At 48.1% G+C, this 14,662-nt stretch overlaps 1 protein-coding gene across 1 annotated transcript in view; it reads left to right on the forward strand.

The window, feature by feature from the left end:
- The window catches only part of dysf (neuronal PAS domain protein dysfusion), a 170,077-nt gene that overhangs the window by 140,902 nt on the left and 14,513 nt on the right, over positions 1-14,662 (forward strand). Inside the window, exon 6 of the mRNA XM_089556381.1 lies at positions 2,618-2,802. Coding sequence (XP_089412507.1) covers positions 2,618-2,802 — 185 coding nt within the window. The remainder of the gene's footprint in view (positions 1-2,617; positions 2,803-14,662) is intronic.

Genomic DNA, 14,662 nt, shown 5'->3' on the forward strand with positions numbered 1-14,662 from the left:
GTATACAGACGATGGCTGATGCGATCCACAGTAGAGACAGAAAAAAAAGCAAGTGCAGTGAGAAAGAGAGCCCGATTTGCTTTTCTCGAAATGAGCAAAGAATCTCTTTTGTATACAGCGGCCAGGGTCCGCGGTCGATTTTCGTTCTTTTTTCCCCGCCGATGCCTGGGAACGAAACAATCTCCGCTTTCTCCTCTGGGCCAACCCGCCCCGCCCCTAGCGGCAAAGACGAGCACTGGTTCCTGAAGCTGGAACGTCCCTTCTGCCATGCCTTCTGCGGCGAAGATGCATCGGCCATCGAGAGGGTCCTTTGCTTCGTTTCGCTTGTTATTTGTTTTCTTCTTTGCTTTCATCTTTCGACAAGAGGTCTAGAAATGGAGAGGCGTTCCGCGTATCGTTCTCTGTTCCGCTCGGCTGCCCCCGATGACCCTTGTCGCCGGAACTGCGTTCCTAGCGTTGTGGCTGCGGTTTCGTTTCGAGTCAAAGTGTACGGTGAAGCCCCGCGACCATGCTGCAGTTTAAGTGTGGTCCAAACGTTGAATGACAGGGAGTAATAAGCTCGTCAGCGCTCTTTGCTGAGTCAGTCTCTAATGCAAGTAAATTACACAGAGCTGGCTTGCGTTCAGCGCTACGCCTCACGTCTACTAGGAATGGTGGCCGTCTTGTGCATGTCAGCCCGCAGACAGATAGGTTAAGACTGCGAGATAAAAAGTTCACTTTGAGGCTTCTCTTCAAAAGAATAGCTGCATGCCCTTATAAAAATAGTCCATAGACAGTTTATATACTTCTTATAGACTCTACTGACTTCCTATAGATATTTCTTTTTTGTCTATTCATGGTCTATGGACAGTTTGTAGACGAAAGTCTACTAAAAGTGTTTGGCCATGAATCTATAGATTGTCTATAGACTGTCTATAGCATTTGTATTGCCAGTAGACTGTTCTCAAGTATTTGTCTATAGAGAGTCTATAGACTTTATAGACAGAAGTCTATGAAGAGTCTGTTGACTGTCTAAAACAGAAGGGCATGACGGGCTACGTCGTTTCTGTTTTGTGGTCATGCCTTCTTTGTCCGAGACATTCGATGAGCGACCTCGATGTGTTTATTTCTGGGGCAGACAAAACGGGCGCAGCTTACACAACGTGAGGCCTGTGTACAATTTTTGCTTGCTTTAGATGCACTCTGCAGTACTGTACCAGTGCTTTACCCACCTCAGATGACATGAAGGGTTTGGTAATCTGCCTGAATTTGTCACGGGCGGAATTTTTCCTTTTGGTGACTTAAGAAACTTTTCCTATGCCACGCCTGCTTGTCCAACATCTTTACTCTGATGTTTACGCTGAACGGAGCCGCGTGACTTGTGCTTACAAATAGGTCACATAAAGAGATAAACGTCTAAAATTTTCAGTTTTATATAAGAAAAGGGGGACGTTCCTCACTAGCACTATTGAAAACTTTTCTCCTCCATGTCCGCAGAGACATTATAAGTGCTAGATTTCTTTGTGGATGTTTCTTGTTCATAACTGGGCGGTTGAGTAATGTACAAAGAACGATTAGAAAGTGTAGAAATAATGCGCAAATCAGCCGGAATCGTTTATGGATACCAAGTGATGCCAAAAAGAGAATTTTGATGCTTTGCAATGTATTGCTATGTCATCGGGCTCTTTCGCGCTTCTCAGGCTTACTTTTGTGTTGACGACGAAGGATGGTCATTTGAGAAAGTTGGTAACGGTTCATACTGGAAGGTACAGCGCGAAAGAGACGCAAGACGCACAGAAAGAGGACACAGACAAGCGCTGACTCGCAACTATTTTTTTTAATAGGAAACAATACACATTTTATAAACTCAGTCATGTGATAACAAGTCGATAGCACTTGCTCAGACACATTGAAAGGAGAAAAAAAACCCACTATCACCGGACCCAACCTTACCGAACGGAGTACCCCCTCCTCTCTTGAACTTAGGCAAGATTAGGAATTATCAAGGAACGAGAACTCTTTATCAACTAGCATAATAGAAGGGTGCCTTACGCACTGCGATTGTCTTTGAAGAGCGTCAGCTCTTGCTCATCACATTTCGAGATTTCGTGAGGTCTGCTACCGCCGTGAGATCACAGCGCCATCTGTGGCAGCAACTAGAAAACAACACATCTCGCACTGAGACTTGTAGCGCGATCTAAAATAGCATTGTAGAAACAACCACCTGACGCGTGCCAATCATGACGTCATGGTCCAATATGATGGATAGAGGTGGAATTTGATGAAGGTACCAATGAAGATGTTAAGCAGTGATTTCTGTGACAGTTGGTTGTAATATGTACAAGTGAAATGTTTGTGAGGGTGTTATCATATGGGGAAATAAACGTACAAATTAATTTTTTTATTGGTGTGTCTCTCTTTAACTTTAATCTTATTCATATCAATTCTAGTAAACCAAACAGCTAACGCTCGTTACCTCAACGTCTTCCAGACAGTGGCGGTTTTTTTTTTTTTAGGATGAAGTAGGCCTCCATGAGTTCTCTTGTTGTTTTATCTTTTTGCCTGAATAAAATCTCAAGTCTCAACAAGTTCATCTGGTGGATCCTTGAGCCTCTCTGTTTTCGTTCTCCTCCCGCAGGTGGTGCTGGTTCAGGGACACTTCGTCTCCTACCTGCCCCTGTGCAGCCGCAACGAGCCCGTGTTCCTGGCAACGTGCACGCCTGTCGCCATGCCCGAGACGCGAGAGTGCGTCGTGCAGGGATCCACCTCCGTGTTCACCTCCATCCACTCCATGGACATGAAGTTCCTACACCTCGACAGGAAGTGAGTGACTGTCCCGAGTCTCTCTCCTTTTGCGCGACGTCATCGACAGCCAACATCGCGTTCGCTGCAAACTTAAAAGTTTCTCTGAGAACTTCATGAAAGTCTTTGTCATAAGATTGGAGGCAGAGCGGGAGTGCTCCCAAGCATCGGTGCCTAAATTTTCGTTGATTGCACCGACGCCCTTACAGGCGGCACTTGCCAGTACCGAGGCTGCATCGGCCGGGAAGTCCTGCCCCTCTCGCTGTAAAAAGACTTCACTAAGACGAATGTAGGTGAGAAGGACCCGCCTCCTCGCCCGGTGCAGTCTCAGTACTGGCCGACGCCACCGATAAGAGTGCCGGCGCTCGAAGCGCTCCAGCTCCGCCTAGAGTCTCAGTGGCCTCCAAACTTTTCGCAAAGACTACATTTTTGCTGCTGTCCAACGAAGGTTGGACAGCAGCATTCCTCCATCATTCCTCCATCCCAGTCGAATCTTTTTGTCTGATACCTCCATCTTGTAATGATCTTCTTCATTCTACTTTTCAAGTATTCCTTAAGTAATTACAATTTGCATGTATAATCATAACTCTGGACAGTCTGCAAATTTAGCCGTCCACTTAGAGCGGGTTTAAGAACAAAAGTGAAGCATACCATAGATAAAGGCGGCATGGCTTCTACGGCGTACGTCGGGATCCCATATATTTTCCTGCTTATAAAACCTTGCATATCTGAGATTTTCCTTTGATTGCCTCTAGCAGAATTTTTTTTTTTTGCCTGGCTACCGATTAAAACTGCTTACGCGTTCAGAATAGGTCAGGAAGATTTGTCAAAGTTTTTGAACATTGGTTCTGTGATCCAGGTGGCCATTTTCCATGAGGGTTAGTGTGTAATATCTTCTTCCTTCTCGCTTCCTGGCTGGGGTCGCTTAATGCGAGGAAAGAAAGCTCGTCATTTTGCATTAGGTGGTGAAAAGAAAGCAGATGCCGTGCATTCCGGAAGCAGAAGCACAACGAATCAAAGCGACCGCTTCCGCATGTGGGTGCTTCCGACACGGCGTCCTGGTTCCGCTCGCAACAAACACAGGCCAGCACAAAGAAGCAGCAATGTCATACATTCTCGGAAAACGAGAGGGCAGCGGGAATAAAGAAACAGATGGGGCACCCACGTACGTGGCGAGATTTTAGTTTGTAACTCGTTGAGATAGGTCTTGGTGCAGCCGACGCGTTACAAACAGGCTGCGATTCATTTCAACACTATTTTGGCTAAAGTAAACCTAATCCGGCAGCGAAATAATGAACGCTTTGAGCCAGCGTCCGCTCTAACCACTGCACTAAGCTTAACTTCGGCATGCAAGGATTGTGGTCTTCCCTGACAAATGGGGCTCTTGGGAGAGTAATATGGTACTCTGACAAGACGCAACTCTGAGTTGTGTAGGTAGCGTATACAGTAACCCTAGAGTGCACCGGTTCCCAGCGCCTTCTGGACCAAACGACCGAAGCTAATCATGATGTTCAAGAGTGTGCTTACAGCCTGGCGCATAAATGTTTATTCGTATCAATTGCAATACTCAGATTCGAAACATGGCTCTTTACATCGCCGACTTCGCGGAGCCTAACAGGCAGTACCGCCGCCTATGAGCATGACAATCAGCTACCAGTGGCGCCCTGCAAGGCGTTTTTCTCCCGCACATCGCTGTGCTGGGCAGCGGCAAACATCTCGTCTGAATGCCGTACGTGGCGTGACAGTCTGCAAACGTGGGAGGTTTAGCCAAGTTACAGTGGCAGTTCTTGATGCATGTTCCCTGAGTTCTTCAGCTTGCATGATCAAAGAACTCTGCTGTGACTTACGAGTCCATGACTATTGCCTCAGGACTAACTAAGCTATATCCTTGCGCACTTTGTAAACACAGAAGTTTTAGCGATGCTATTGAACAATCCTATTTTTGAGCAGTTTTTTCTTTCAAGATGCTGTACCAACTAACTGAAATATCGGTGTTCGACTAGAGAAGTTCTTTGATACGATTATCATTGTATGGGTAAAGTCGCTAGATTCCCGCCCCCGAAGCTACTGCCTTTGCGCTCCTGGCGCATTCTTCCATCCTCACTACAGGTACTGCTTCTTGCATGAACGTCCACAGCAAACGAAGGCGTACTTGCAATCTTTGTGTCCCCTGCTTTATTTTTGTCACCGTCCTCGCCGCTTCTTTCTTCTGGCTTCCCATCTCCTTCCTCTGAAGCCTTCTTATTTGCCCCGTTTCTTTTCTGTCACACATTTCCCCCAGCTTCGCATCTTTCTGCTGCGTTCTTCCAGCTTCTTGCGCTTCCTGCGCTTCTCCGCGTCGGTCACGTGGTTCTCCTTCTTACTCCCCAGTGCGCACAGTGTCCTACTCTTCTTCGGAGCCCCGTGTTCCCGCTTCACAGGAACGCGCGCGTGACTGTCGGGTCCCGAGCGTATAATAATAACGTGGCAGCCACTCAGGAGGCATAAAAACGGCGCAACTAGGTTTCTCACTCGGGAGGCGCAGCGCGCATCCAGAAACCACATAAAGGAGGGGGCAGCTGTTGGCCGCTGTTACAGTGTGTCGCGGACCAAGGGGGCTTCTTTTAAAGCGCCGCCGACGACGTTCAAGTTCCAGGGGCGAATGCTTGAGGGCATTGTGCTCCGAGTATATGCGCGTAAGAGGAAAACGATTTGCATTACAAAAAATGTGTTTTTCCTCCGTCGAGGGAACCCGTTGGCTGAAGATTTACGTGACGGGTCTAGTATAGCGGGTTCGGCAAGAACGGTAACGCTACAGCGAAAACGTGAGGTGTGAGTTGCGGGACGCAATTAACGTAGTCGGAAGAGATTCTCGTCGTTATAGAGAGGGCATTGAAGAGGTCTGTATACAGAGGCTGCGCTTGGCGGAAATTGCATAAGCTTGAATATATAAATAGAATGAAAGGACTGAGTGCGTGGAGTACAGGGTGCCGAACTTCGCAGGTTTCAGACACTATGGCCCCTCTCAAAGCTGGGTTGGTTTCGTGCGTTCGAAGTGCATTTTTCTAGCAACAAAATGACAAAGCTAGTTTAAAGGGTTTAATCTTCTGCAGCTGGACATATATTGAAATACACCGTCTCTCCTTCTGCGGAAACACGTGGTCCTGTAAGTGGACGTATTGCCGACGTACTCCAAGCTTCCGAAATGCACTACGGGGTCGGAGCTCCATTCTGAAAGCACTTATAGACTGGAGGTGCAAATGAGTTAATTCCAATGCTACACATTATGGTGTCCTTTGTAACTTATTTTAAGTTAGGAAAAAACGACAACCAGACAGACCTCTGTGGAATATTTTCTTTTGAATCAGTATGTTTCCTGCAATGTCCTCGCAAGTTTCATTAAGGAGAATATTACTCCTATAAAGCAGAAACCACAGCACTCTTCTCAGTAGAGCATCCTTCTAATATCGATTCTTTACGTCTTTTACTACTCTGGTATTGAATGCGAGAAAGAAAGTAGGCGGCTAACGATTACCGCATACAGCCGTCCATAGTTGCCTGGGGAACACAAGAAACCCGAAAAACTGTTTTTTTTTTTCTCGGAGAAAGAACACAGAGCACACCTTTCCTTACACTGGAGCATGCTATCACGGAACAGTAGTTTGCCTTTTTAGCAGCTTTTGTTTTCCAAAAGATTTTCTGGGCAGCTGCAAATACTTTCTCTGTGCTATGTACACGTTTCACCTTAAACCACAAGCGCTAAGTTGAGAGAAGGGACGCGGTCACTGGAGCATTGATTCTCGCAGTGTGCAACATGAGTTGCCCAGATTTTTTGGCCAGTAGCTAAAATGTAGTAAGCGCAGTAAGGGGATTATATCCTTAGTTTAAAAATGACTTTTGTAGTACTTATTTTATGATGGCACAATTATACACGCAATCTGACTGGCATGGAAGGAAGCGCGCCGAGCCTTGCCTTGAGAAGAACCTTTTTGAATAAAGGGAAGGAATTTTCCTTTCAAACTACGGGGTAGATTGCGCAGCGCTGTTAGGAATGAGGTTGGTTCGAACACTGGATGCACTTGCCCGACCACGGCCTTTGACACTGTCTTTGTCAACTGAATAAGATGTATTAAGAAACAAGGTGAAGAAGTCGGGCAACGTTAGCGAGTAGGAACACCCACAGGCCATACCCAAGGCAATTAGTCCCAAAGAGGTGCTGCGTGCGGTGCATAGTAGCGGCTGGTAGCGACCGTGCTGCACTTTGCAGGGTCAAGCTCGTTAAAAAGGCTCGCCTAAGCTACGCACGGAGAGACGTGCTCGGGATGCAGACACGCATCTGCATCGTGCCGCTCGTTCTTAATCATCCTGGCGGCGGCTTTCCTCGCTCGTGATCATCTCGCACTGGTCTCGTCCTGGCCTAGTTTTCCCGGTCAGCCGTTCATCGTGGTTTTCTGCACGTGGAGTCCGGCTTGCGAACACCGGATCGATGCCGAACCTCTGACCAGACATACATAACAGCCACGCTGGACAAGGAAAGGCGGGAGCTGTTCGCGCTGTAAATCAGATGCCCGGCAACGCACGCCTGGTCTACACACTGCCACTACTGTGCTCTGAAGACGCTCTTCGTGAAACATTTCACTGCTAATCCGCCGCCCCATACAGGCTGGCACAATTAGTACGTGAACCCCGAAGAGGATACAGTCACTGAGTCGGCTTCTGCGTGCGTTTGCGTGGATCGTGCCATGAGCTGTCCAATGACCCGTCCCGCTCCTGCTAACGAGTGCATACGCGGTTGAGGGCACAATTCGGGGCTTGAGGAAGGAAAGGGAGCATTCAGAGCGTTCCCATTAACGCTTGGATTAGCTGGAATCGCGTGGGAAAACGGAGCCGCGTGTTTTGCTATTGATCCTGAATCACGAAGAGTGTATGCGCCTACTGGAGAGCGCAGGACGGATCGTGAGTGAGTAGGCTTTGAAAAGAACGGCGCTCTAAATAGTTTCAAGCAGTGGTCGGTTAGACCGGTGGTTGTCAGCTGAAGGCGGCATAAGGAGCCCCGTGATTTTCGTGTTTCTTTGCAGAGTTCACAGTGTACGCAAGAATGAGCAGACTTGTACCGGTGTGGCAAAGTAGCTAATGACAAATGGTGACCGTCACTAGCTCTCCGGTTGCTAGTAAAGTATGATGACTTTGACGCATATGGCCGGACTGGACCCAGTCCGCTCCTATGAATGTCACTATTTCTTCTTTTGCGAGAACGATACCATCATATGCCAGACCTTACAGCAGCCATATGAAAGTTCGAGCGCACTGTGGACTTCGAGGTTTTTGCCTCGATGATCTGTCTATGTGGGATGTACGGTCTTAAACTGCGCGTGCTGAAAACGCTGCTTCGCGGCATACCATCATCCAGAGTTTGCATTGTGACATGTTCCTACAGCATAACGTTTGTAAGAGGTTAGACACAAGGGGAAGGTTGCCGTTCCAGCAAATCGGTAGGACGCGCGTCCTTTATATTCAAGCGCGCTGTGATTTATTGAACAGAACCCTTCACTAATAAATGACACAACGCACAGCCTTGTTCAAAAAACCGCGGTCCCTTGTTGAATTATGTAGTAGGGTACTTGGGTCGTCCATGAGTCTTGATAGCTTTGGAAATCGAACACTTTTGTTCTCATCTCTCAGGAGATTGAAGTTCCCGGATGTACCCAGAGGGCAATATCTTGTTATCCTTATGGGTTCACAAAATGCACGTAGATATATCTTGCGCTTTTTTACACGCACGTGTTGTGGCATACGGCCACTGAGGAAACGGTGTTATAATTTCCAGGAACTTTGGAATATGCGTAAAAACAGCTCGTGTAAAGTAGACACCATGCGATCGAAGCTCGCTTAGCCTAATATAGGGGCTAATGATCATTTCCGTTCACTTTAATCAGGCTGTACTCGGCCACCGGTTGCACTTGTTTTTACTCTGCTGTAGAGAATTGTTTGCTCACGCCGGTTGTGAATAATTGTTTGCACGCCGACTGTGGAATTCTTAGGCATAGTTGTGCGGAAAAAATTCGTCCTGTATATGTTGCTAGCAAACAGCTACAGCCAATACTGGTCACTGTAACGTACACCAAAAATCCTCAGGATAAGTGCAAATTGGTAACATGGTAGTTGTAACATTACCGATCCCTCTGTCCCAGTCAGGTGTTGTAACCTGTGATACTGAGGGAACGCAGTGTTCCAGTTAGTGTACAATTCATAAATGCACATTTCATAAAAGGATACAATTAGAGAGTAGTTATGCATTGCCACAAAGTGTCGATGCGGGGTAGTTTGTACCAGCGTGCAACATTCCTTCTTGTACGTTGGTCGCGCACCTGATTGGCGGAACGCGGACGCTAAGTCCTCAGCACGCGCGAAGCGCACGTAACGTTCGCGTTCCCGGATGCGTGCGCGTAGACGTGCCCCGATGTTGCTGCTGCTACTCCGCCGTCTACTTCCATTTTCACCCGGCCGCCTCGTTGCCTGGCAGGTACTATCTTCTCTCTCGAGCTTCGCTCGTCGGAGGCGATCTTCGAGGGGCGGCTGACGTGCCTTCTTCATCAGCCGCCTCCTCCATTGTTTCGAAGCCGTGTCCTGTTAATCTCCGTCAACTGTGCATGGAGCACCCTGCAGGAAGGCGGGGCGGGATTCTTCAGTGATGGCGACCCTTTGAGCGTGCGGGATGATAGCCATATGGCGTGACGTTAGGGGAGCCTTAGCCTAAAGCTACAAGCTTGTAAAAGACGTGCTTTGCAGATGTGTAATTGTTTTGTCAAAACATCGTGGCAGCGTGCGCCTGTCGGTAGCGTGCGTACCACTACTTCGAGCGCACCTGAGGTCATATGCACGCGGCGGGTTTCTGGTGCTGTATCAGAAGGGAGCACATATTGTGCTTCACCCTTTCTGTTTAATTTTTATAAACAGTTCGTTCTTTGCGGACGAGGAGTTTTGTACACTTCTAGCAAGATGGCAATAATTTAAAGAAGTGTACAAAACTCCTCGTCCGCAAAGAACGAACTGTAAGATGGCAATAATTTAAAGGAACCCCAGGTGGTCGAAATTTCCGGAGCCCTCCACTACGGCGTCTCTCACAGCCTTAGTCGCTTTGGGACGTTAAACCCTATAAAACCAAACCAACCAACAATTTAAAGCCTTAAAAGCATGCGCTATGAACGAAAATGTCGACTTTCATTAGGACACACGGCCACCACACTAATAAGGAAGTAATTGCGCATTGACACCCACCCAAGCGCAGCGATACGGCTACAAAGGAGAGCTATACAGCTTTCTCAGAATCTTCGCAGTTAAAGAAAAATTCTTCCTGGTCCCGGGCTCGAACCCCGGACCACCGCTTCACCGGAGTAGTTGCTCTACCTACTGACCTAACCGGGACGCAAGCTTAGGAAGGGGAAAAGGAACTGATCCATAACTCGAAGTGGGAACAGTGTTGGTCAAATGTTTAGGGGAATCCCCCAAGTTGGGGTAGGTTCGTAATAAGGGAGTAATCAACTTCACCTTGGGGGATTCCCCTAAACATTTCACCGGGCACCATACTACGCCGGACAGACGGACTATAAAGATCACATGAAGACAGTTCCCTAGGTGGAGGGATCATGTTATAAGATTGACCAGTGAAACAACTTTTATGGTTTACTGACAGTTCAAGGTTTACTGAGCCGCCGCAGTGGCTCAGTGGCTATGGTGCTCGGCTGCTGACCCGAAAGACGCGGGTTCGATCCCGGCCGCGGCCGCTAGAATTTCTTTTGAGGAGAAATTCTAGAGGTCCGTGTACTGTGCGATTTCAGTGCACGTTAAAGGTGCACTGAAGAGGATTCTGAACATGTCTTTTTGTCGCGGGAACTCGATCCACACGTTCCTAGCATTCTTAGAAACAGTGACTTATTGCTCTGTGTGGCCGATTTCCCCAATTAAAACGAATTAACGTCCGGCTCCCGCCTTTTTTTTTTAATTCTGCCTCGTACGGTGGGCGGAGTCGACCAACGCGTGGAGCGCCTTTCACCCAGTCCCATGGAGGCTTTGCTTTCGCTTTAGTTTGTTTTTTAGGTTTCCATGAGTAAATAGTTTCATTCGCAGATAATATAGCCGCAAAATAAGCCAGAAGAAATAAAAATACGCGCGCACTATTTGCTACTACGGACTACTACGTATTACTCCGCCGATGGCAGAGCGGCAAGCCGCCACGGGACTGGGTGAAAGGCGCTCCACGCGTTGGTCGACTCCGCCCACCGTACGAGGCAGAATTTAAAAAAAAAAGGCGGGAGCCGGACGTTAATTCGATTTAATTGGGGAAATCGGCCACACAGGGCAGTAAATCGCAGTTTCTAAGAAAGCTCGGAACGTGTAGATCGAGTTCCCGCGGCAAAAAGAGAAGTTCAGATTCCTCTTCAGTGCACCTTTAAAGAACCGCAGGTGGTAGAAATTTCCGGAGCCCTCCACTACGGCGTCGCTCATAGCCTGAGTCGCTTTGGGACGTTAAACCCCATAAACCATAAACCATACCAGACAGTTGTCAATTAATTCATTTTATTGGTGCGTGTCATCACTGCGACGTACCTTTCGAGATATACTCTTTTTTAGGACCTCTAATTAATTTAATATGTTATTACTTCACAGAAGTGCTAAATCATTTGTTTTCTCGTGAGCCGTCTTCTTTTGAGATTAAATAACACGGGATGGGCATGGTTTGACTGGCTTTACACACTTACAAAGTTTTCGCTTCACGTGTGGGATATTTTGAATTCGATCAATGCGCGCAGCTCATTATTCTGTGCAACGCTCGCATGCAGAGACAAATGTTCCAGTGGCATCTTTGCAAGCAGCTTGTATGCCATAAACAGCTTCAGAGAATACCGAAAAGAAAGTTCTGGTGGCAGCTTAAGGGCCCAGGGCATCAGTTTCTGGCAGTAAATGAGGGTGACGTACCATAGAGTACAGTAATGGCGCTGCATGTTGGCAGGGCCTTGCATGATTCTCATAGGTTCTAGATTCCACAGTCAGTTTTAGCGCCAATTAGCACCACGGTTGTATTAACAAGAGCCGCAGTCGCTTTCAAGGATTGAAAGCTTTATTCAGTGCTTGAATATCAAGAGTACTGCGCTATCCTAGCTGTTCTGGCAACAGTGTACTATTCCCGGTGAAATCTAATGGCGCTGTTTTTTTAATAGTTAATGTAGAAGGAGGTAAAAAAAAAACGGTCTAGCTACAGAGCACCCGGCTATTATACAAGGTGTTGTGCTCAATTCATGGCTGTATCAGCAACCTGCTAGTTTTTTTCTGTGAAGGACACGCTGCTTCCAGAGCGCTCGGGTTGCTTAGGTCTTCGTTTCCCTCTAGAGAAGAAATTGCCTTTCACTGTCCTCTTCATGCGTAGAAAAAATCGATAGTGCTATATTTTTGTCTATCCTAGTGCGCATCCGTTTTCTCATTGCATTGTTATCTCTAGAACGTAAAACTCATGGCGCAGATCTGTGATAGTTGAGAGAGGCTGTGAAAATAATGTCCCTCTGCCGCAACGGAAGGACCAGAACGTATTTGCTACTCAAATCATCTACTTTTGCTGCAGCTTTTTATTCTAGATGTCTTTGAATTATAAATCCGATTCACTCGTTATTAACAATTTCCCTTTATTCCTCACCTCAATATTATTGTTTTCTTTAAACTATGTCTTTCATCCACTAATACTTTCCTTACCTCTGTATTGCATCACCATTACTCTGAAGTGCGACAAGTCGACTTCGTCGGTACTCCAGCAGGCAGGCGACGCGTAGAAAATTGTCCGCTTTCTTATGCCAGGTTAAACGAAGATCCATAAACAATAGACAGGGCGGCTGTCAACGAATAACTCGCTGACCACCGTCTACAGATGAGCCAAAATTAGAGCCGCCACAAGCAGGGCTCGGAGAAGTTTTGAAACCTCTAAACGCGTCTTCATCGCAGACCTGTCGGCAGCGAGCAGACTATATGTCTTGCAGACAGACAGAGTTAGATCCCGAGGAAAATAAATGCAATACGCAAGAGATCACTTGTGGCGAGCGCCACACCGACGGCGGCGCTCGGAGCTTCGTTTCGCGCTTGAAGTAGCAACGCATCATCCGTATAAGCATCCATTCCGTTTCGGTCACTTAGTATAGAGAACCGATCCGAGGCAAGCACGGCGAACCAGGAAAGAAGATGGAGGCGTGGACGCCCGGATAGCGAGCGAAAGAGCAAGCGCCCAGGACTGGAGGGTACACGAAAGACGTGGACGGACATTGACAAATGGACGAGCCCGGTCACGGATGATTTGGACCGGCTTCCCGAGCGCTTCTCATCACGAGGGAGGAAGTTTTTTTTCGCGTCTCGCTCTTAAACGCGCCGCCCTCCCGTTCGAAAGGCGCACAGAATACGCCTTCTCCTCCTCTTAATGAGCGCCCAGTCTTCTCCCGGCGCACATAGTTCCTTTTATAAAAATCATCTCGTAACAACCGGGCTATACAGAAGAGCGCAAGCGGAAAAACGCGCCATCGCTGCGGTGAGAGGAGGCGCTAGAGGCGAACCCGCGACCAAGAACAAAACGAACCAAAAGGTGCTGCCCGCTCAGAGAGCACAAAACGGTCTACGAGCGACTCGACAAAACGGAACGCTTGACCATAGTGACCCGCCCGTGGGCTGTAGGTGCCCAGCGCTTTTCAGGAGGGAGAGAAGGAATGGAAGCGCGCGCAGGCGCATTTTGTGCCCGAGCCACAATCGTGGCAGGGCTGCGGTACGCTACGGAGCTTCTGAACGATGCGTATATACTGGGTCCGCGTTGAATAGCTCGGACGTGACTTCCATTAAGGGCGCTGCGGAGGAGCGTTCGACGGGGAACTCTTGAGGAGGAGGCGCATGTGAAAATGAGCACGAACTCTTTGGCTGACGAGCTCGGGGCGCCGAAGAAGTGCGCGCTCGGTCGTAGCCTGCATTCTGTGCTAATGCGTCGTCGGCCTACGATGCGTCTGCTGTATAATAGTGACGACCTATAGAACGAGTGGGCAGGCGGCCGCCCAAGCAGCGGCCAGATTAGGGGTAATCGAACCTAATTCGTCCCGTGAGCAGATTTACAATAGCTTGAGAGGTGGATCGGTTCAAAAACTGGCACACAAGACGGGAATACTTGCGCATCATTTTTAGAGTTCTGTTTTCACGCTATCCTGGTCACTATGTGTGCCACCAGCTAGCCCAAACCTACACTTCTAAAGCGAAAAACAGCGTTTAATACGGATGCGTGAACAAGCCTGCTTCGAGGTTGCCCACGTTGCCTAAACTTTCAGGTTGCCTGTGCCTAAGCCTTCAAAGGCAGTTAAGCGTTTCCTACCGTACAGGCTAAGAAGAAGTTCGGACGACTACAGCCAGCGCTGTAAGCGATGGAAAACAGCAGATAGAGTCATCTTTCAAAGAGGTAACGAATGCGGCGTTGATGGCTTAGATGGCTTAGGTGTCAAACTCGATTTGAGGATAATCTAGAAGATTTTTAGAAAATATGGCAAGCTCAGAATAGGCTCCAGCCAAGTGAACGGACACCTGAAGGCAATGCATGGCATGGTACGGTAAGGTATGGAATGTTGTGGTATCACCGGGATGCAGGTTTCCACGTCACGAAGGTCCATGTGTAGGCTATCACGCCCGCCGTGGAGGGTGTGGTCCGGATTAATTCATACCAACTGGGGTTGTCTTACGGGAGCTGATACCGTACAGCACAAGGATGGCTTTTGCATTCCGGCTCTTTGTATAAATGTGGCGGCCGTGGGCGGGATTCGAACCTGGTCCACTGGGCTCGGCAGCCTTACGCCAAACCTACTGAGGAACGCGGCGGGGAGTTATAGGACTGAAA

The sequence above is a fragment of the Amblyomma mixtum genome, chromosome 8, assembly GCF_055824585.1.
Source record: "Amblyomma mixtum isolate Tamu chromosome 8, ASM5582458v1, whole genome shotgun sequence".
In the NCBI taxonomy this organism is placed as follows: Eukaryota; Metazoa; Arthropoda; class Arachnida; order Ixodida; family Ixodidae; genus Amblyomma; species Amblyomma mixtum.